This window comes from Sturnira hondurensis, unplaced genomic scaffold, assembly GCF_014824575.4.
Source record: "Sturnira hondurensis isolate 20B ecotype Veracruz unplaced genomic scaffold, ASM1482457v3 Scaffold0004136, whole genome shotgun sequence".
Classification (NCBI taxonomy): Eukaryota; Metazoa; Chordata; class Mammalia; order Chiroptera; family Phyllostomidae; genus Sturnira; species Sturnira hondurensis.
Window position 1 is genome coordinate 5693620 of NW_028076767.1, and position 23840 is coordinate 5717459.

Consider the following 23840-nt stretch of genomic DNA (forward strand, 5'->3'; position numbering starts at 1 on the left):
ACTGATGGTGAGCTGATGGAAAGAATAAACATTTCTTAGCACCTGTTTCCTGACTGGGTCCACATGAAAAGCCAATCACAGTCTTTATAGTCTCGCAGTGGTGGGAGTCAACTACTGCCCTGGTGACAAAGGGGAAACACTGGACAGTTTCTCTTTAGTTCTGCTTTGTGAGGGGATGGTGGTAGCGGTAGTTGGCTTTCTTTTAGAGCCAGACTCTGGTCTAAATCCCCACCCTCAACGAATATAAAGGGGACACATGGAACTTCAACTTCCCAGGCCCTCTCCCAGTTTCAACTTCCTCTGTTCCAGGCATTAGACTTTTCTAGAAGTCCTGAAAAATAAAAAGTGCTGTGCAGTTACTTTAGAAACCAATAGCCCAGAAAATTCCACCCCAATAATTGCAAGTTAACTCTTTAGGAAGTCTGGAGGGAACTTTCTTTTGGGACTCACCCTGATTTCTCTGAAATCTAGCTATAGCTAGATGACCTTATGGCTTGGAGATGGACAGCCAGGCTATTCTTCCCTATTACACTCTCAGTCACTTTATTCATGCCTATTTTTCTCTGGAGTCTACTAACTAAAGGTCAGGTTCTGAGGCTGAAACTTTCAAATGACCCTTGTTCTAACATAGCTTTCTTCAGTTTAATCAGTAACTTTTATAGCACTCTGTATCTAGTTCTCATTTTAAATGGTCATATTCAAATTCAAAGGAACCTTGAGAAAGTCATGTAAGATATTCTCCCCTCCTGTGAAAATTCTTAAGGGGACTTTTGAAACTTCCCCCACAAAGGTGGGAAAATCCACAACCAAAAAGTGACCATTCCTTCCACTGCATGACTATGACGGTTACTGTCACAGAACCTGTACTTCCCAAGATAAAATTCATGAGGGATGACAGTCTGTGGACTCTATGGTGGGAGCAGGTGGCTAGTTGAGTTTCCAGTACCCAAAACTGAATGGGCGAGAGTTCGGGGACGGCAGGGTAAAGATGTAAGAATTGATTTGAATATCTGCAGAGGGAGCTGAACAAGCAAGAAATATTTCAAAGGAAAAGATAGGAAACAAATGGTAAGTTTAATAGAACAAGTCTGAAATCTGAAGAGATGACAATGCCAAACTTTAAAACAAAGTTTGGGAATCAAAGTGGAAAGGCAACCTAAAGAATGAGAGAAAATATTTGCAAATCTTATATCTGATAAGAGACTAGTATCCAGAATTTATAAATACTTACAACTGAACAATAAAACAGGTAATCAATCAAAAATGGGAAAGTATTTGAATAGATGTTTCTTCAAGGAAGATACACATATGGCCAAAATGCATGTGAAAAGGTGTTCAACGACATTAGTCATTAGGAAAATGCAAACCAAAACCACAATGCACCCTGGCCAGGTGGGTCAGTTAGTTGGAGCATCATCCCATAGGCCAAAATGTTGCAGCTTTGAGTCCTTTGGTCAGGGCACAAACTAATCTGCAGGGGTTTTTTTTTTTAAAAGATTTTCTTTTATTTATCTTTAGAGGGGAAGGGGAGGGAGAGAAATATCAATGTATGGTTGCCTCTCATGGGTCCCGGGTCCCCTGCTGGGAACTGGCCTGCAACCCAGGCATGTGCCCTGACTGGGAATCAAACCATGATCCTTTGGGTTCACAGGCCCACACTCAATCCACTGAGCTACGCCAGCCAGGGCCTAGTCTGCAGGTTTGATCCCCAGGTCGGGCGTGTAGAGGAAGCAACTGATCAATGTTTCTCGCTCACATCAGTCTCTCTCTTTCTCTCTCATCAATAAACATATCCTCAGGTGGGGATTGTAAAAACCACAATGAGATACCACTTCATGCCCAGTAGGATGGTTATACTAAAAAAGACAATAACAAGTGTTGACAAGAATGTGGAGAAATTGGAACTCTCACAAACTGCTGGTGGGAATGTAAAGCAGTGCAGCCACTTAGGAAAGCTGTCCGGCAGTTCTCAAAAAGTTAAATATAAAGCTGCTATATGACCCAGCAATTCCACTCCTACCTATGTACCCAAGAGAATTAAAAAACATATATCCACCCAAAAATTTATACATAAATACTCATAGCAGCATCACCCATAATAGCCAAAAAGGTGGAAGCAATTCAACTTTTCATCAATAGATAAATGAACAAAATGTGGTATATCCATACACTAGAATATTATTCAACCATAAGTGAAATGAAATACTGACATATTCCACAACATGGATGAAAACATTATACTAAGTGAAAAAGGTCAGATACATAAAGTCTTATGTTGTATGATTCATTTATATGAAATATTCAGAATAAGCAATACAAAAAAACAAAGTGGATCAGTGGTTGCTAGGGACTAGGAGCAGGGTGAGTAAGGAATGGTGACCAACAGGTAAGGGTTTCTTTCTTTCTTCCATTCTTTTTGGGAGCATGGGGAGAGAAAGGGAGACAGAGACAGAGATTGTTTGCTCCACGTGGTTGTGCGTTCACTGGCGGACTCCTATATGTGCCCTGACTGGGGATTGAAGCCCCAACCTTGGCCTATCTGGACAACACTCTGTCCAACTGAGCTACATGGCAGGGTCATATGGGGTTTCTTTTTAGGTAGATGAACATGTTCTGAAATTAAGTAATAGTGATGATTTGTGAATTATATCTCAATGAAAAAAGAAAAAGAGATTTAGGATATGCCACAATCATATCACAACCTTGTGATAGCTCATTTTATTTATCAACTCAATGACTAAGGGATGCCCAAAGAGCCAGTATGTATTATTTCTGGGCATGTCTGTGAGGGTGTTTCAGAAAAAATTAGCATTTTCCATCAGTAGACTGAGTAAATAAAATCTACTCCCGTCAATGGATGGGCAGCATCTAATGCAAGAAGGGGCCAAGGAAAAGGAGCAAGGGTAAATTCTCTCCTTTGATAAGGATGCTCATCTCCTCCTACCCTCAGATACTGGAGCTCCTGGACCTCTGGGCCTTTGGACTCCAGGACTTACAAGAGCAGTCTTCTCCATGATTTCACTCCTCCACACCATCCCTCATCCTACCCTCCAACCACAATCTTATTGTGTATGCACTGGAAAATCTTTTTATCAAGATTTTAAAATTTTATTTATTTATTTTTAGAAAGAGGAGAAAGAGAGGAAGAGAAATATCAATGTTTGTGATATATCAATTGGTTGCCTGTTTCACTCCTCCAGCTGGGGGACCTGGCCTGCAACCCAGGCATGCGCCCTGACCAGGAATTGAACCAGCAAACTTTTAGTTTGTGGGATGACTCCCAACACACTGAGCCACACCAGTCAGGGCTGCACTGGAAAATCTTGAAGGTTTTGAGGAGGGAGGTGACAAAGCTGTATTTAGGGAGATTCTTTGGTTGCCATGTATGAAATAATTGTAGGGTTGAGGAGCTAGGGGGAAGATAAGTGAGAAAGCTATTACCTTGGTTCAATGAAGAGGCCCACTATGTTTACTGCAGCCTCATTTACAATAGCCAAGGTGTGGAAACAACCTAAGTGCCCATGAATGGATGGAGAGATAAAGATGTGGTACATATTTCAATGAAGAGGTAATGAAGGCAGGGAAAGTACACCAACGAAGAGAAATGAAAAAGTCATTACAGGTCCAAAACAACGTGATTTGGAAAATTGTTGGATGTAGCAAAAGAAGAGACGGTGGAGGAGGGTGAAAATGATGTTCTGAGATGTGATTAACTGACAACAGGAAGAAGAACTATTTGAAATAGAGGCTGTTTGTTTGCTGGGTTGTCTGTAATGTTTGGAGTGGGTTGAGTTTGAGGTGACAGAAGGAAACTCGAGTGGAAACATCTGCCAGAAAGTTGCGGAGTGAGATCTGAACTTAAAGAGACGAATCTGGGCCGGAAAGGTACATCCTGTTAGAGGCATGACAGTAGTAATTTAAGCTACAAAGTTGTCCACAAAGAAAAAGAAAAAAGGAATGATCCTTGGGAATATCCACAGTTAGAGATCAGGAAGAGAAAGATCCCAAGGAGACTTGGCCAGAGAAGTCCTTGATACAACTTATATAGTAAAATACCCTGGAGGAGGAGTAGAAAGGGGACAATAACCCCATAGAATCCAAGAACCACTGGTTTGGTAGTTAAAGTCAATGGCACCCTTGGATCCTGTAGATTTGGTAGAATAATTAAGGTGAAATCCAGACAGCAGGCAAGTATGAAGGAAATGAAGGAAATGCAGAAGAAGAAGTAGACACTTGCCTAAAATTTACATAAGACAGTGGTTTAAAAGAGAGAAACTTTACTTGATAGGGCAATCGAATCTTGGCTAGACTGAAGAATCAAAGACAAAGGGAGATATTAATGTTACAAGATAGTTTAAATAATGCACAGTCTTGAAAGAGGATTGAGGTATGCCAGAGAGGGACTAGGAAGGGAACAGGCCTAGGTCTAGGGTAGGAAGTTCTTACCAAATAAGAGCAAAAAAGAGCTTTTTCTTATCATCATTTAATCAGTGAAAAACTGAACAACTTAAATATCCTACAAAGACATAGAGATAGAGACATGACTCCATGAATGAAAGGAGAGAACACAGTTAAAATACTATTTTACTATTTATTTCAACATAGTTTGAAATAAAATAAATACATTGTGTTTATATATATATATTAGAAACTAGACCACTTTACAATAATTTTTATTTTTTTAATTACAATAATATACACTCTGTATAAAACAAAACAAATAATACAATTAATACAAATAATACAAGTTTACTCAAAATTCCCTATAGGTACACATTCCCATGAGTACATAAAATTTTAATAATTAATTTCTGGTGAATAACACAATGATTCATCATTGTACCCTTCTGAAACTATCAAAAAGATATTTTAGTTAACATCGACGCAGTTAACATTCTGTAACATTGGCTACAGTTCCAGAATTTTTTCCATCTTAGAAAAGGCACGATGGTTTCTGCTCACCTTGATGCCAGACAGTTCAGTTTCTCCTCCTGGTGGCCGGTCCTTTTCCAGCGCCACCCCACTGCCGGAGCTGCACACCTGAGTGTGTGTGTGTCGGTTCTTTAAGGGGAACTGCTGGGAGCTCCAACAGTTTCTTCTCCTGACTCAATCTCTGCTGGTTTCTGTAGCCAGAAAAGTCACTGGGTTTTCAATTGCAGGAAAGGATGAGTTCTTTTCTCAGGGTATGCTGTAGACTGACGTAATACCTCTCCTTATCAGACACTCCTCTGTTCCAGTTATATACACTGTTATTCAGTTCAATGTGAAGTTCCAAAAGTGGTCGTCTTCTGGAGGGAAGGAGAAAGACAAAGATTAATGCCATGCAAATATCAAAGACAAGACAGATTGTCATAGGATGAAATAAGCCAACGGAGGTGAAAGTGCTTTGAAATTGCTCATTTCTACTCTACAAGCTGCTTCATGAGTGATTCAAACAAGCTTGCAGCACTTCGGACCAGCGACATCAGTCCCCTTTCCCAAGGGACCACTGAGTCTTACTCTGGAGACACACCACCTAAACGATGACCCACCTGGATTGTCTATGCAAATGCAAGATTCATGTAAAAAGCCAGTGATACCACTGGCCCACCGAGCGTCTATGTCAGAAGACAGACTCAGTCGCTCCTGCTCTAGCACCCCCTGTGCTGCTGAACCACCAATGAGGGGCTGGGGGCTGCAGGCCACAAGATCTATTTCTGGGGTCCCCAGAGATACAACAGAGTGCATTTCACAGATGGCTCAGAAATATCAATTTAAGTTATAACTGGGGAGTAAGTGAAAAAAGATTGCTAATCTTACATTTGAGCTGAATCAATCTTACATTGATTCTTCTGGTTTCCAGGGTGGGTCAATCAGCTTCAATGGAGATGAGGTCACTAATATTTCCCTTAAAAAAGTATTCTTGCCCATAAATATCAAAAACTCTACACAATAAAAACTTGCAGGCCTGAACAGTCAGGTACCATTTTTTAATTATCAAATTGTCAAGCCCTGGCTGGTGTAGCTCAGTGGATTGACCGCGGGCCTGTGAACCACACAATTGCGGTTCAATTCCCAGTCAGGGCACATGCCTGGGTTGCAGGCCAGTTCCCAGCAGGGGACTCACGAGAGGCAACCATACATTGATATTTCTCTCCTCTCCTCCCCTTCCTCTCTAAAGATAAATAAATAAAATCTTAAAAAAAAAACAAAGAAGAAACATAAGTAATCTTCCTAAAAAATTTTGTCAAGACTGGGAAAATATAAGAGCTTGCAGTGTCGATGAGAACTTGGGGACGCAGGTGCTCTCGGACAAAGCTGACTGAACTGTGCTGGAGGGTGGTCTGAGAAGATGCATCAGAGGCTTTGAAAAATGCATGTCATTCAACACAGTGATCCCACTCCTGGGAACATCCCCAAGAAAACAAAGGTCAACACAACTACTGAGCTAGAAAGATATTAATACTTTCTTTTTGTGAAAGCTTAATGCTGTCCAGTGACTTGAAGACTGAACAAGTAAATTATGTTAGAGCCACATCATGGGTTACTGTGCAGACATTAAAACAATACTGTAAAAATGTGAATACTGACATGTAAAAATTATGATACACTGTTGCAAAGACTAAAAGCAGATTATAAAGTAATAGTAGGTGATGACTCTATTTTGGCTTTAAAAATACTAATATATGGTTGTGCAGGTATCCAAAAAAGATCAGGAAGGCAATATACCAAGATTTGATTAACAGAGGTTGGTTCTAAAAGTAGAATTATAACTGCTTCTTATGTTCTGTTCTCAGCTTCTATTTTTAATGATTTTTTTTCAATATGGAGTATGTATTACTTTTGTAATTAAGAAAAAATAATTTAAAAGTTCTTTGTTTTGAAGAAAAATATCCAAACTATAAGCTGACTACTAAGCGACCTCCTAAAGCTCAAAGTGTTGATACTCTGGGCAGGGTCTGTATCACACTCCTAAGGCACCTCCAACAGGGAACGAAAAATCCTCTTTCCTCTCTGCCAAGAGGGGCGCCTCCATGTCAGTAGCAGGAAAAATAAACGAGTGGTCTAGGGCTCAGCCATGGCCGGGGTGGCTCACCTTTCTTGCCACAGTTTTTTGGCGAGAAACTGCAGGTACACGGATGGCGAGATGGAGGGCCGCTCCAGCAGAGACACATCCGCTTTGCACAAGCTCCAGAGGAAGTCAGCTTCTCGGTGAACCACACAGGGCCCAGGCTGCCTTGCCCTGGAATCCACGTTGTTCACTGCTGGCCCATCCACCTCCAGGACGCCGCAGTCCTCTGGATGGTGCTCTGCCTTCACGTAGTTCTGAATGAAAAAGAGCTTTGGCTTTCCTACGAGATAAGGGCATTTGTCTCCCATGAACATCCTCCTGATGTGATCTAAAGGTAAACCTGAGGGAGACGGATCCACACCAAACACGCTGTGGGAGCTCCCTCGGCTCATGAGGACACACACGAAGCTGTCGTAGTCTTGGTGTCGAGGCATATGGGCAACTTCGCGGAGAATCTGAGTTATGCTTTTCATAGTCAGAAGCAAGAAACACTGGACTTCATAGCCCAGGGAAGTGAAGGTATTCCGAAGAAGCTCTGGGGGAAAAAAAACAGACAAGTATGTAAGGATGGATACATCTGCAGAGCTCAGATCCAAACCTAGATCCAAACAGCTGCAGAAAGGGTGGCATGGGTCACGAGACCCCTCACTGCCACCTGCTGCGGGACCATCTGGAGGCCCTGAGTCATTTCCAGACTCTGCAGTTCCTTCCTCTTGTGACCTGCTTCCCAGTGTAACCTCCGACTACGCAGTGAGAACCCTTGGCCAAGATTCCCTACAGCGTCCCCAGAGATTCTTCTAGTTTCCAGCAATGACTTTGACTTTGACTCCAGAGGCTGTAGAACGCAGTAGGAAAAGCAGACTGTGTCTGCTGACCCAGCCACGCAGAGGGGCAGTGTGATCTTTAGGAAGTGGGTCTTCCTAGCTCTAAATGGAAGGGGTGATACCCACCCTATGAGAACACCATGAGGACTGAACGAGATAATACAAATAAAGCTCCTGGTGCTCAATGACAATTAGTTCCTATTCTCTTTTCTAAGACGTTTGTGTCCATATTCTAGAAGTCTCTATAGCCTTGGAATCCCAGACACTCTGCGAAGTCCATTTCTTTCCCATCTGGTCAGTTTACCTTCGCTGGAGAAATAAACACAGCCTCCTGAATCATTTTATCTTTCTAACAGTGGAGAGACATATTTCTCTTCCTCACTTGAAAATTCCACACTCTTTTGACTCACCCATTTGGCTTCTGTTCCTTGTCTGACAGATGCCTCCAGTTTTTATTCATTTGCAGGGCAAAAAAAAAAAAACTGTTCTGTCCAAAGCCCAGAGGCTAAACAAGCACCAACTAATTCAGGTTGTCACCCACACTATTAGCTCATGAACTTCTCTGGGTTTGTTTCCATGTCTTAACGATTACGTGCCCCCCTCTCTTTTTCCCCTGGGGAACGGTCTCCCAGAAGCCTATCACTGCATTCACTCCAAACCACACAACACAGTAGTAATTAGAACAGACATTTCTTCCCATATTCCCTCCCAGAACAAAGGGATCCCATCTCCTACTAGTTTAGGCATCACAGAAAAGCATCAAGAGGAAATACATAAATGGAGGTACTACATAAAAATACAGAGATATTCCCTTTTCTTGAATGTGAAACACACTTGGTAACTCATTTCTAATGCATAGTATGTGACAGGAGGGATACTATGACTTCCAAAGCTAGATCCTGAAAAGGATATGGCTTCCACCTGGTTCTTTCTCTCTTTTGAACTGCTCACAGTAGGGGAAACCAGCTGCCATGCCCCGAGAACACTCAAGCAGTCCTGCGGACAGCCCACACGAAGAAGGAAAGCCTTTCACCAACTCCCAGCCACGTGAGTGACCACCTGAGAAGATCCTCTAATCCCACTTGAACATCAGATGACCTTGGCTGACATCTGGACACTCCCTCCTGAGACACTATAGGCCAGAACAGCCCAGCTAAGCCACTCGTAAATTCCCAATGCACAGAAACTGGGAGAGATATTAGTATTGGTCTTCTAAGCCACTAAATTTTGGAGTGATTTGCACACATTATTAGATAAGTAAGTCATCAGCTCAGAGTCCTTTAGTCTCTCCTGTCAGGAAAAGGGAATGGCAATAACGAAGACTTAAGACTATAGTGGGCCTACTTACTCCTCTGCCTAGCCCACAGGTAAAGCTGAAATAAATGAATTATGCATATCACATAATGATGAAGAGGTATAAAGAAGGTGCCAAGCTCCTTAAAACCCTATGATAAATAAGTATTATCAGGGAAATAAAGGACATGATACACAGGTTGCTGACATTCTATTAAATAACTTGCAGGTCTTCACAGAAACTCAGCGCAGCAGAAACGGCTCCGAGGCGGCAGGCAAGGCCTCGGTTCCCAGCACTATCTTCAGGATGAAGCCCAGGAGTGCACATCAAGAACACCTGGACTAGGTCCTCAATTCCACCATTGCTGTTTCATCCCAAGCGGTTTCCTTCAGGGCTCGACTATCTCTAATCATGGAATATTTCCTCCTCTAGGGGGCAGAAGCAAATAGGGGAATACCAGGCTCAAAGCTTGGTTTGCTTGTTCACTTTCAAAACCGACTCTGGGCTGATAGATTTCCTCCCTTATCAAAGTCCTTGAAAGAAAGACAAATACCATATGATATCACTTGTGAGAAATCTAATGAACAAAATGAACTAACAAGGAAAACAGAACTAGAGATACGGAAACGTGGAACATACTGACAGCAGCCAGAGGGGAAAAGGGTCGGAGATAAGGGTGGGAAGAGAGGGAAGGGACCAGTCAAAGAACATGAATGAATGACCCAGGGACATGGACAACGGTGTGGGGATTCACTGTGGGAGCAGGGTGTGGGCTGGGCAGAGGAGGACAAGACCGGGAAACTGGGACAACTGTAATAGAGTAAACAAGAATAATTTTTTTAAAAGTACAAATTGGTAGTTTCAGAACAGTCCTGGGGATGGAAAGTACAGCATAGAAAATATAGTCAATATGATTGTAATAACCATGTACGGTGTCAGATGGGTACTAGATTTATTGGGCTGATTGCTTAGTAAGTTATATAATGTCTTTTCACTCAGTTATACACCTGAAACTAATATAATATTGTATGTCAAGTGTCACAAAAAAAAGACAGAAAAATATTTTTAAAAAATAAAAAAGGCTAAACCAAAGACAGAAAAAGGAAGAAAGCCATGTCTGTGTTTCCACATTGACACACAGAGGAACTGTCAGCTCAGGACAAATGCTGACTTGTGCCTCTCGCCTCCTTTCTTTACCAGGGCTCCCCATTCCTGCAGGTTCCTGCTGGAACAGCAGCTGTCATGCAACAGTGAGCAGGCAGCTGCACAGCACAGGGCAAAAGAGGACCCCATCTTGGAACTACAAGTTCTGGGTTGAAGTCCTGGCTCTTCACCCTACTTGCTGGGTCTGAACTTTGCCTAGTCCTGAAAGAAAGTAGCTTACACCAGCAGAGAGGCTGAGAAAGGGATGGGAATCTGAGGTCAGGGCAAGAAGTCCTTACCACATAAAACAGGAGAGAAAAGGCTAAAGCTGGAGGTGAAGCCAAAACCCATTCAGGTCCTCAATGCCAAGAACAGGACAATAAGAACTCAAATCTGGACGGGGCCTCAGACCAAGATGGAGCATCCTTTAAATATCCCTCTGGAAAGAGAGTCATTCAAGGGACTTGCCTATAATCATTGAGGCTGACATTTCCCCTTAATATCATAGCTTCCTCTATCAGACAGTGAGGCAGCATGGTGACGGATGTCAGCTAGGAACTGCAATGTTCTTTGTTGGGTCAACAAGAACGCAGAGATAGTTCAGGCTATTTCACAGGATCAAGCGGGTAGTAACAGCGTGACAAGTTACAGCCTTAGTTTACTCATCTATAAATTGCGATTAATACTAATGCCTACACTACATTTCTCAAAAGGTGGCTGTGAGGATCCCATGAGGTTTCTGTCAAGACACTGTGCAAACTGTGAGTGCTTACAACCATAACATAGTAATTTAAAAAAACACAAAGGCAGCCATCTCAAATGGCAAATCACAGAGCCTACAGTGTTCCTCTCCCACAGAACCCAGACAGGTCTCTATATTCAAAACCACAAAGGTTCAGAGCAGTCAGATTCTGTGTCCTTTTATAGCATCATAGCCTCCTTGTGCTTCCTTTCCCACAAATAGGGAAGAAAAACCCGGGGGTGGAGGAGAATATAGAACTTCGACCACTGCAGTTCTCATTCTACTCTCCTCAGAAATTCCACTCCTGACCCAGCCCTTTCTTTGTTAACTTGAACTGTTTGTCAGAAACCAACTTTCTAATATGATGAGTTGGGGGCGAGGCAAGGGTGGGGTTAGGCTGTGCAGTGCAGTTAGGGTGGGTCTGGTAAGTGTAGGTGACAGTGGGGACTCAAGAGTTGAAACATTTTAGTCTAAGGTAAACAGTTAATAAGTCTAGTAGGTAATGCATATGTTAAATCTGTTGTTTCCAGATCTGCAGATAAGGCCCATCATAAGGCCCAGGAGAGACAGCTGACCTCCTGGAGCACGACTAGATACTACTGCCTGGGGATCAAGTGGAGGCATCCGGGCCACTGTGTTCCAGACGACCATCGCCCCTGGGAACAGCTAACTGCCCAGGATGAGAATGCTGCGGTTTCTTTCACCTAATTTTCCCTGAATTTCTAAACCCCTCACCACACCTCGTTTATTCCCTGTTATAAAAAGGCTGGCTTTGAAAGAAAATATAAGATGGTTTTATTAGGGTGCTGACCCACCGTCTTCTCAGATTGCGGGCCATCTGCATAACCGACCCTAAAGATTCAATCCCTGTCTCTTATTGGGTTTGGCACGCACAAACCCCTGTGTCTTTTCCTGTTTCAAAGCGTCAGCAGCAGCTGCAAAGAATCTCAGCAAACTACCTCTACGTTTTCGCATTTCCTGTTGCTCTGCTAGAAGATGAAGTTTATTTATTCAAGATTTACATGGGAAATAGCACCTGCTAGAAAAAGCAAAGTCTTTGCTTGGTGGAAAAGTGCAGAAAATTCTCCAAGCTTCTCAGAAAGAGCCAGGGGGAGAAGAGGGAAGAGGAAACACTTCCTAATCTGCAAACACCATCTTCTATCCAGGAGCGACAAACCAACCAGAGCTCTAGATCAAGGCTGAGAGCTCATGGGCCTGTGACGCAGGACATTCACTCCTCCATTCCTGACAAGATCAAAAGTCAGCACTATGTCAGGGCACTGCAAGAACCAGGATGTGACACAGGCCTCACTTTACAAGGTCACTGACACAGATGACACAACACCAGGACTTGTTTTTTAATTCCACCAAACTGAGAGAACTGGCCCCAAATCCCTACACCTTCACATCTGCTCCAAGAAGAGGTTACTAAGGATTCTTCTTGAGAACAAGCCACTCCAAAAATCACCTTCTCTTTCACAACGTGGCTCTGAGAACAGACTCCATCTGATTGCCTCCATATATGCTTCACATAGGGCCTAGCATGCTGTTCTGCATCTAGTAGGTGCTCAATAAACATTTATGACATTAGCCCTGGCTGGTGTAGCTCAGTGGATTGAGCGTGGGCCTGTGAAGCAGAGGGTCGCTGGTTCGATTCCCAGTCAGGGTGCATGCCTGGGTTGCAGGCCAGGTCCCCAGTGAGAGGCAACCACACATTGATATTTCTCTCCCTCTCTTTCTCCTTCCTTTCCCCTCTCTCTAAAAATAAATAAATATTTTTAAAAACATTTATGACATTAAAGGAAGAATGAACTTATGAATGTTTTCGAGACCTGCATACTCTCTGGATAAAAGTCTCTCTTTTTTTGAGGACAGAAAATAGGTATAGGAGTCTGCTAAATTCTGCAGATACAAAGGAATGGCTTTAAAAACACACTGAGGTTAGAAGCACATATTCTTCCATTCATTTACCCACCAAATATGTATTGGGGTCCTATGTGCCAGGCACTGTTTCAGGTATTGGAGACACAGTAAAAGGGATGGACAAGCTTCCCACCCTCATGGAACAAGATGATATAGCAAAGCAGCTAAAAGCAGAGGCTTTGGAGTCAAGCTGTCAAATCCCAGCTGTGTTAGTTAGTAGAGAAGTTAGGAGGGGAGTTCTCTGGGCTCTGGTTGCTCACCTTGAAGATGGGGATAATAGACTGTACAGGAAAAAGCTAGGAAAATTCCTGGGCAAGTGGAATGAGGAAACTGAGACTTTTTGGTTGTTTGAAAATTAAACAAAGCCAAATAATTTGAGCAATTTACAGCCAACGGTGAATTAGAAGACTTTATCTTTCCTAACCAGAGAGTACAGTAACTTCTAGCCTATCAACCACAGGCCTGGGGGAAGAGAGGCATCCTAATGCCAACAGGAAAGATAAGACCTGAAGAAATGGAGCCAGCTTGGGGAGGAGCTGTGGGCATCCCCTTTCAGCTTCCCCTCCCGAGACAAACAGCAAGTCTGTGCTTCCCCCTGAGTGATTCCCCTTCCCAAATTCCCACTTGCCCCCTGTATAAACTTGCTTCTGAAAGCTCAAGGTAAAATGAATGTCAGGGTTTTTACCCACAACCTTCTCAGACTGCTGGCTTCTGATATTAGTAAAAGTGCAATCATAACCCAATCCCTGTCTCTGCTTTTTGGCTGAGTGGTGACAGCCAGCACCAGCCCTGCGGTTTCAATAGTACCTATCTTACAGTATTATTTATGAAGATTAAGTGAGAACCCATGTAAAGGAATTAGGAAAGTACATGGTGACAGGACAAAAGCCCCCTTCTCAAGCCCTCTTTGCCAGAGCCGGCTGGACTCACAAAGGATGACTGACCCTAATTGTTTTATGAGTCTTTATCCCCAGGACTAAAACATTGCTGGAAGCACCCTGAAGGCACGGATGCTCCAGAAACTTAAAAAACAGGACATACCAGGACCCTGCACCCAAAGATGACATCCATGTCATTCAAAGATGACAAGCTGCAGCCCAGCGGAAACATCCTACTCTCCAACCGCCCCATCACCCTATGAAAGCCCAAAGCCCTAACCCCTCCGGGCAGGTGCTTGTCTCCAACACCCAGCCCTTTCCCTCTCTTGCAAAAGTAACAAAGGAAAAAAAACTTTGCTCTCTGCACTTTCTTCTCTTCTCTATGAATTCTTTCACAGGCCTCGACCACCCTAACATCTGGCACATGGTAGATTTTTAATTAGTTTTGTACTCTAATCACTACCACTCCCAAGTCAGTATTATTGTATGACTGTTAGGTTCTTTCAGATCCCCTGTTTCTCTTGGCAACAATGTTTATTACCAGACTCCTACAATCCTCCCAAATGTTCAATGTTAACATGATGAAGTTAACTAGGCAAGAGACAAAGAAGCCCCTCATAATCACTCCAGATAAAGTGCCCCCCTCAACCCCCACTGTTTAGACGGAAATAAAGAGTACTGGGCATAATTAAGACTACTGTCAACCAAACCAGGACCCCAGGCCTCAGTGAAAAGTCACCAGGAGGGCAGCTGGAAAATGAAGAGCCAGAGGCCTACAGAGAGGGTGTGAGAAGAAACTGTGCCTCCCAGTTCGTATTAATCAACACTCTCCTGCTGCACCAAGTCTCAGCTGGGCCTGTGACGATCCGGGACCCCTCGGCAGGAAAAAGCCACAGCATGATGGGAGTAAAGCGTTGTGTCTTGTTTCTTACCTGTTAATTAGCCACCTGAGCCCAGAAGGAGTTGTATAAGAGATGTCAAGCCTTTATTTGTTTTGTTCCCAGAGGCTTGAGTCAAGGAAGCAGATGTAAAAATGCACCGGAGGCCAAAACCTGCTCATACCTCAGTCCAGCGACACAAGTGCCCCAGACCTCATCTCCAGTTCTACCCTCCTTTCCACCTTTCTGATCAGGACTTCCTGCCTGCCCTCACCCTGCCTTGGCCTTGGCACTCAGATCCTCTTTCTCTGCCAAGCCCATTCATACTGATGACTGGTAGAAGTGGTCTGCCTAGCTTCCCACTGGGAATTTCTTCAGAAGTTAATGTCCTCTCAAGTTGTCTTTTCCATTCCACTTCAGTCTAGTCTGTGGGGACCTGCCCTACACAGCTGAGACCAGTGCAGGCTTCAGGCCCCCACTCATCTGGGATCAGACTCCATTTACCATGCACACAGCTATGTAAATTTTAGCTTAGTGGTTTGCAACTAAAGCTAAATTTTAAACTAAATTTTAAACTAAAATTAAACAACAAATTGGAAAAATATTATTTGGCATTTAGTATGTGTTTAAAATGTGCCAGGGACCGCTCTAAGCCCTTTGCCCACTCACTTCTCCCAACTTCCCTGTGAGGTAGGTCCTGTTATTAACCCATTTTACAAAAGAGAAACTGAGACATAGAGAAGAAAATTGCCCAAGGTCACAAGCTAGAACATGCCCATGACTCACACCCATGTAGTCATATTATAGGGTCCAACTCTAACCATACTGCTGAAATGCAGAAATATACAAATATTCATTCAGTCCTTGCTGGCAAGAGCCCTACAACCCAGCAAGGGAAGCAAGCATGGACAACGGCTTTTAGCCACTAATCCATAGCAGGCTATGGCTTATCTTTATAATTCTCTTTATACAACAGAAATACATCTTACACCAGGGAAACTCTAATGAGTAAAACAGAACTGATTAAAGTAGAAAGTAGAAGTCAACTACACAGCCTCTTTTAAAACAGGATATATTACTCATTGAGAAAATATCTCCTCTTCCTTACATGGGTACTAACGGCTACCAAAGAAAGGACATTTATCTATAGCTAAGGAAACGGCACTTGTCGTATTTAACCAAAAATAGGACATGAGAACAGATCACATCTGAAATTAGCCTGGGAAATACTGGGACTTTCAGCCTAGTATTTGCTAATTTGATATTCTGTTAGATTCTCTTTCCCATAAATCTCACCATGATAACATTTTAAATGAACCTAACAGATACCTCTTGACTCATTCTAAGAAAATGTTGGAAGATTAGTTAGGCCTCAGAAAGACAGTGTCCTCGGAGCCAGCAAAGCAGCCAGGAAGGACAAACTCTTCTCCAGGAAGTGAAAATGTGATGCACTGAGAGCCATGAGAGCCACAGCAGTGAGGTTTCTACAGAATTTCCATGTCCACCAGAGCCCACTTGAGACCAGGAGAGCATTCCTTAAGAAGAAAGGACTCTGGTCAAGATGGAGGCATAGGTAGGCATGCTTGGCCTCATGCAACCACAGACAGAATTACAACTAAACTCAAAACAAGTAATACCCAGAACTGTCTGACAACCAAGAATTTAAAGAAGCCACATTCATCCAGACAAGTAGGAGGGGTGGAGACAGAAACCGGTGGAGAGGCGAAGAGATGAGGTGTGGCATGGAGAAGTGGTGGTTGTAGAATGGGCAGTCCCACATTCACTTGTAGTAGAGAAAAATTGGGAGCGATAAATTGGGAACCAGTGATCCCAGTGCAAGGCCTGACTGCACAGCCCAGGGTTCCAGCACTGGGAAGATAAATCCCCATAACTTTTGGCTGTAAAAACCAGTGGGGATTGGGCAGAGGAAGAAATTATGGGATTTTCAGGAGACTCCATTTAAAGGGCCTGCATGCTCTTAGAACATATGCAAACCCACCCACTCTGGGATTCAGCACCAGAACAACAGCAAAAAAAGTGCCAGTCACATATGGGGAGTGGGTAAAGTGACTGGAGACAGGATGAGTTCTGGGCAAGCCTCCAGAAGCCAGGCACTGTCCCCTCTCCAAGCCCTCCTCCCACACAGAGCCACACAGTAGTGAAAAGTAAGTTGCCCTACCCTGCCCTGGAGATTACCTAAGGCTCCACCCCACACAATTTACTGGTGGCTTTTCTACAATACACCATGCTACTAAGGGAGTCAAAGCAGTTCTACCTAATACACAGAAACAAACACAGAGAGGCTGCCGAATTGAGGATACAAAGAAATATGGCCCAAATGAAAGAACAGAACAAAACCCCAGAAACAGATCTAAATGAAATGGAGATAACCAACCTATCAAATGCAAGCTCAAAATACTGGTGATCAGGATGCTCAAAGAACTCACTGAGTATAGCAAGAACATAATGGAAAAAGTGAAGGCTATACTGAGTGAAATAAAGAAAAATCTACAGGGAAGGGAAGGGAAGCCAGGGTTCAAATAAATGATTTGGAATATAAGAAAGAAATAAGCATTCAACCAGAATAGCAAATAGAAACAAGAATTCAAAAAAAAAAACAATGATAGTATAAGAAGCCTCTGGGACATCTCCAAACATACCAACATTTGAATCATAGAGACGCCAAAGAGGAAGAGCAATAAGTTGAAAACTTATTTGAAAAATAATAAAGGAAAACTTCCTTAATTTGGTGAAGAAAGTAGACATACAAGTCCATGAAGCACAAAGAGCCCCAAACAAGTTGGACCCGAATAAGAACATAACAAGACACATCGTAATTAAAATGCCAAAGTTTAAAGATGAAGAGAAAATCTTAAAAGCAGCAAGAGAAAAGCAGAAAGTTACCTACAAAGAAATTCCCATAAGACTATGAGATAATTTCTCAAAAGAAACTTTGCAGACTAGAAGGGACTGGCAAGAAATATTCAAAGTGATGAAAAGCAAGGAACTACAAGCTACATTACTCTATCCAGCAAAGCTATCATTTAGAATGGAAGGGCAGATAAAGTGCTTCTCAGACAAGGTCAAGCTAAAGGAGTTCATCATCACCAAGCCATTATTACATGAAATGTTAAAGGGACTTATTTAAGAAAAAGATAAATGAACACTAAAATGGCAACAAATTCACAACTATTAACTACTGAATCTAAAAAACAAAATGAAACAAACTAAGCAAACAAGCAGCGCAGGAACAGAATTATAGATATGGAGGTCATTTGGAGGGTTATCAGCTGGGAGAGGGAAGGGGGAAAATGGGGGCAAAGGTGCAGGGATGAAGAAGCATAATTGGTAGGCATAAAATAGACAGGGGGATGTTAAGAAGAGTATAGAAATGGAGAAGCCAAAGAATTTGGGTGCATGACCCATAGTCATGAACTAAGTGGGGGGATTGCTGGAGGGGAGGGGGATATCAGGTGGAGGCAGGCAAAAGGCAAAAACTGGGACAACTGTAATAGCATAATCAATGAAATGTATTTTTTTTAATGTTGGAAATATGGAAGGAAACAGAATGATCAACCTCTTCAAAGAAGAGGTGAATAATTAAACACAATTAACCATATTCCACTTATCTAGATTCTTCTCATTGTTTTTCGATGCATCACCAGTGACTGGTCTCATTTGAGTCAGACATCCAACAACAATTGGATAAAAGAATCAATTCAGATCCAAATAATAGTGACATACAGGTAGCAGACTCTGGGCAACAGCCAAAGTGCAGGCTGACAGACTAAGTGATACATTGCCCCTAAGAAAACATTCATTTATCGTACCTTTAATGTACTCCAGAAAAGCTTCCTGGTCTGTGTGGGGGAAATGATGAGGTATGGTAATACTGCAACCAGAAAGCCTTCCATTTCAACCCCCCAGAGGCCCAGGACTTCTCCCTGCCAGGGCATCCAGCATGGAAAGACAAGACTAAAGCTCACTAAGCTTCACAAATTACGCCTTTGTGCCAGACAAAGGCTCTGTGTTCCCCACATCCTCTTTGAGCTTCCTGCTGACACACAGCTAGACTATGTTCCCAGTCCATGGGGTTAGATGGGGCCATATGAGTGAGTTCTGACTAGCAGGATATGGGTGGAAACGATGTACACCACCCTGAGGCGTGGTTCCCAAATGTCCGTGAGACCATGCACTTCCTTCATCCACCAGCTAGATCTAGAAAATCCTGCAGAAAACTCTAAGGCCTCAGATGACAAAGCCACTAAATGACCGCATGGAATAAAGCTCCCTCTAGCGCAGCAATTATTTTCAACCTTTTTAATCTCATGGCACACATAAACTAATTACTAAAATTCTGCAGCAGCAGAAAAATACATTGTTTACTGATCTGACAAAAAATAGGTATAAATTTGATTCACTTATACCAGACACTATTATGTTGGCTGTTGTCATTTTTTATTTGACAATCTAAGGGAAAAGAGGTCAATGCCCTGACTAAATATCGGGTATAGCCCAATCCACAGTAGGCTGTGGTATAAATGAAATTTCCCCGTTATACAGATTGTGGCAGTGGTTTGTTACATCAGCGTAGTCGTCATCACACTGATGAATACAGTTTGCCTGTGCCACGATCTCACTGCGGAGGCATCAGTGAATCTGTAGCAGCCAGACCTACCTGTGTCATTGCCAATGCAATCAATTATCAAACAGATTCCTAAGGGTTTGCTCTGCATCCTGTATCTTTCTCCTGGTATATGCTAGAAAAGAAAGCAGGGATTGTTAAGACTCTAGATACTGCTATTTCCACAAGGTCCCACCTATATACCATTTTTTCTTTTGGATTTTCTTAAACATTCCTTTAGCAGGTAAGTCCGTCTGAGCCTGAAGTCATCACAGTTGGCATTTCCCATTAACATAAAAATTTTCCTCTATTCAAGTAATGCACTTAAGACAACAAGCTATTTAAGTTTTTATTTAATTTTAATGAGAATTGTAGTCTCTTTGCATGTGTCTTAGCTTTGCAGGATAAAGATAATTTGAAACAAAGAGAAAAGATAGATGACCCTTTTTCTCAGTAATCTGAGTTTGTGCAAGTGAGATGTTTCCAAATTAGAACAAAACAAGGCCTTCTATTGCCTCTCCTTACAGACAGGTCATCAGCCTAAGGAAAAGCCAGAGCAAGTCAAGGTTCACTGCCTCCTAGTTTGTTCAGTAATCACTCAGCTGAAAAGATAAATGACACTTTGGAATTTTCCTACATTCCACTAATGCAATCTACTTCATTGCCACAAACAAGGTTCCTCTCTAGAAAAGTACTCAGGAGAATAACACTCTCAAAATCCCACTGTTGTCACAAAAAAACAATTCTTAATGGACAGATATTTTTAAAGAAGTCAGTATACTCCACAGATACTGTGCACACAGTACAGTACCAAATCAGATCATTTATTCTGTACCTGAGGCAAAGATGCTCCTGATTCTTGAATGGATGTCTTCACTGGTTCTCCTGGAGAACGAGACAGAAATCATTTACAAAGCTGAAGGAGAAGTAAGCCCACTCCCATGCTGGCTGCATTTCCTCATTTCACAATTGTCTCTTCCTCTATTTTTGTCCCCAATCTCCTTTGCTCAGCTATACTCAGCCCCAAGGTTCTAACCTCTCAGCAAAAAACTGATAAGAAAACCTAAGTCCCCATTTTAAACAGGGGTTACGGAGAAAAACTACTGAAGTAGCGAGTAAAAGAAAGCTCTTCCTTGCCCTTCTCCAGGTGAAGACCAGGTGACTGGTGAATTTTTAACCTGATAGGAAGAATCCAATAATTTCACTGCAAACAATATCACTATTTCCTACATGTACTAAAACTGTGGACAACACGCAAGGCCTTAGAGACTGAACAGATGGCCATGTTTTCTCAGTCCAGTGATACTGGGAGATCATAAAATAAAATGTCAATGGCAAGATAAAGGACGCTGAGCTTAGCAAGTATAGATGAGCCTTTAGGCTTTAGTACATTTTGTTAAATAAAAATGGCTATTAGCCCATTTTTCTCTACCAAGGAGGTAGAGAAACCACCAGTTTTAAAGCCATAGAGGGTTGGCTCAGCCCCATCACTGGCAAGTTTTGTGATCTTGGGCAAGTTCCCTCCTGCAGTCTCAGGGTTCTTTTTAATCTCTAAGATGAACAGACCAATATCCACTTTTATAATATTTTTGCAAAAATGGGATATAATGTCTAAAGACAGTGTCTAAAGACAGGCAAAGATAGTGTCTAAATTGATAAGATTTGGGGGAAATGAGCACAAAGCTGTAAAGGTCGAAACAGCCTTTCTTAAAAAAACAACTAGCAACACCCTTTAAAACAAGATTCTGCTTCTAGAAGTTTATCCAATGGAAATAATAGAGCAAGTGTGCAAAAATGTCAAGGGCATGAATCTACTGAATGACTGTTTACAACGGTCCCAAACTAGAAAGAAACTAAAGGTCTACCAAGATGAAACAGGATAAATAAATTATGGTACATATAATGGAATCCTATGCAACATTAAAAAGGATAAGAGAGATCTTTATGTATTTGACATGAAAAGATACACAGGCTATATTAAGTAAAAATGGATTATTAAATAATATTGATCCAATGTACTCAAAATATGTATTTGTGTTCATATATTTACACATCCACATGTGAAAAATAAGAACCTTAGAGGCATATAAATCAAACATTAATAGTGGTTATGTCTGATACTTAGAATTAAGAGGAAATCTCATTTTATCTTTTTGAATTTTGGCAATCATAGGTAACAGATGATCAAATCACAAAATCTGTGTAATATATCTATCCATCTCAGTTTAAGGTGCTTGGTAAGAGCTTAATAAATTAGAGTTATCATCATCTTCATCATCATCCAAATGATGATGAACTCTCTTATTAGAAATCCAAATTAATATAAATACTTGGTGTGACTATTTTAAACTTTTGTTAGATTTCACTCAAGTTATCGGAATGTTTTCTTCTTTCATTAGCAAATAAATCATGTCCAGACAAAAGCAGGTAAATAGCTCCCCTAAGTATCACCAAGGGTGTGGGGAGCCTCAGTTACCTCACCTGTATAATTCCAATCAAGGCTCAACCTGCCATTAGGGAGCACAATGGAAAGAACTCGTATTGTTTTTAATTCCTGTCCAAATCTACCAGCTCTCCTATATCCCTTTAAACAGCTTCCAGAATGCTAGTTCTTTCCACCTCACCAGTAGTTTAAAAAATGCTGTCATTTCAGGAATTAATTTACTTCTCAGTAACTTTTCCTGGAGAGTGGAATTTTAGGTAGGAAACAACAGGCAAGCGTGTCACCATCTGGCTAATCTGGGCAAAATGCTTTTGTTTCCAGGTGCACGTGGGCAGCATTAGGCTGCCACACAAAGACAGCTCCCATCAAAGCACTGCCCTACTACAATGTTCACGATCTCCACTGCACAAAGGACAAAGTGCAGGCTCCTCAGTTAAGACTGAGCGAGCCCTCCTTACCCGCCTGTCAATCTCTGCCTGCCTCTAGGAGTTCTGAAGCACAACCATCTCCACTGCAGAGTCTCAGCCTTAAAGGAGGACTCAAGACAAGCAAAAGAAATACACTTCAAAAAAAAAATGAGATGGACTGCTGATATTTTAAGAAAGAGGAGAGAGATTGTACAGGTAGAAATAACTAGATTTTCATTGCATTTTTTTAGGGGAGGAGGATGTCATCTAGAGAGTACATAATGTATTAAATGGGTTTATAAAAGACCCTAGCAACCTTTCTTCTTCCTGCTATACCATACTAGGCTTAACATGGCTCATCATCGTGGCTAGCTTAATGTTTAACATGGCCTAGTTACTGCTCTGTTTCTGGTAGAAATGTCACATTTCTACAAAATATATAGCCAAGATGTTGAAGCTGATAGAGTAAGAGGTGTTTAAATTCAAATACTGTAAGTGAATTCAGTAAATAACTAGAAATGCCAATGAATACATTTTAGTAGTCTAACTGCTTTTTTTAGGGCTTTTAATTAGAATGTATAGATAAAGAAAATGGCCAACTCTAAAGAACAAAACACTTTGTACTGGAATTATCAAGCATTTATAAAGAATGAACATACAGAGAAGTCCGTCTTACTTTGAATGTCGGGCTGTCTCACCATGAGTCTCTGTTCTTTACTTCTCCCATTCTGAAGCTTCAAATATAAAGAATAAGGTCATACTCCCTGTTAGGTTTTCAGAGTCACATTATAGTACACCTCTTTAAAGATCTTGGTAAGATTTTTACCCCAGGAAAAGGAAATACCACATTCACTGTCAAATTACCTAAAGAAGAATAACGAGAGCCATTAACTCCATGAATCCTGTATCTTGTAGCCAAAGAACAAGGCAACTCTTTTTTTCAAGAAGTGAAAATACAATTAATGTGTAAATATGCTAAACTAGCACACATTGTTAGAATGTTTCAAAACAGCTCAATGAAGTCAGATGTTATGGTAGAGTTACTATAAAAATTCCAAGACTGTACAAGTTAACCTTCAACCTGATCCTTTAACATAGAGACAATGTATGTATGAGTAAGAGTAGGAATTCTAGCCCAGACAAACCTTGTTATAAATCTCAGTTCTACCACTTACTGGCTATGTAACTTCAAGCAAGTTATTTAACTTCTATATGTCTGTTTCTTAGTCTTCAAAATGAGGACAGTAATAGTATCTACCTTATAAATTTGGGGGTAAGATAAATGTATACAAAATACTCAGGATAGTGCCTAGCGTATGGAAGTGCTTAATAAATGTCCAGTTATTGTTTTTCCATAACTGCCTAGCTATACTAAGCCACATAGGGGCTTGATTCTTGACAACAGCTACCACTTGTGAGGGCTACAGTGGGATTGGTCAGAGAATGAAGACTGAACCGATCCCTTCTCTTCTCAGATGACAGGTCCTGTGTAAGGCACACCTATCACATACTGTCCGTCATTTGATACGCTCAGCTTTCAAATGACAGTTCTCCTCTGAAGCTATTATAGCCAAAAAAGAGAAGTAGACTGTTCATTAAGCTATGACTTTAAGTCTGCGTGTCTAAATTAAAG

The 23840-nt window shown here is 41.8% G+C and overlaps 2 protein-coding genes and 1 long non-coding RNA gene across 9 annotated transcripts in view; 1 reads left to right on the forward strand and 2 right to left on the reverse strand.

The window, feature by feature from the left end:
- The window catches only part of CASP10 (caspase 10), a 64633-nt gene extending 44821 nt beyond the window's left edge, over nucleotides 1–19812 (reverse strand). Inside the window, exons 1-2 of the mRNA XM_037043631.1 lie at nucleotides 19800–19812; nucleotides 451–616 (exon numbers count right to left, since the gene is read on the reverse strand). The gene's annotated coding sequence lies outside the window, so the exon portion shown is untranslated. The remainder of the gene's footprint in view (nucleotides 1–450; nucleotides 617–19799) is intronic.
- Nucleotides 489–18678, forward strand: LOC118985247 (uncharacterized). The gene is made up of 3 exons (XR_005066083.1): nucleotides 489–813; nucleotides 7670–7674; nucleotides 18669–18678. It is a non-coding gene; the product is annotated as an uncharacterized LOC118985247 (long non-coding RNA).
- Nucleotides 4938–23840, reverse strand: part of CFLAR (CASP8 and FADD like apoptosis regulator) — a 40775-nt gene continuing 21872 nt past the window's right edge. For 6 of the 7 annotated variants that reach the window (XM_037043622.1, XM_037043625.1, XM_037043626.1 and 3 more), the window contains exons 6-10: nucleotides 22884–22941; nucleotides 20193–20242; nucleotides 19412–19493; nucleotides 7076–7586; nucleotides 4938–5288 (exon numbers count right to left, since the gene is read on the reverse strand). In XM_037043622.1, coding sequence (XP_036899517.1) covers nucleotides 5150–5288; nucleotides 7076–7586; nucleotides 19412–19493; nucleotides 20193–20242; nucleotides 22884–22941 — 840 coding nt within the window. In that variant the 3' untranslated portion in view covers nucleotides 4938–5149. Of the gene's footprint in view, nucleotides 5289–7075; nucleotides 7587–19411; nucleotides 19494–20192; nucleotides 20243–22883; nucleotides 22942–23663; nucleotides 23805–23840 lie in introns of those variants that run through there. The other variant, XM_037043628.1, reaches the window with a different exon arrangement.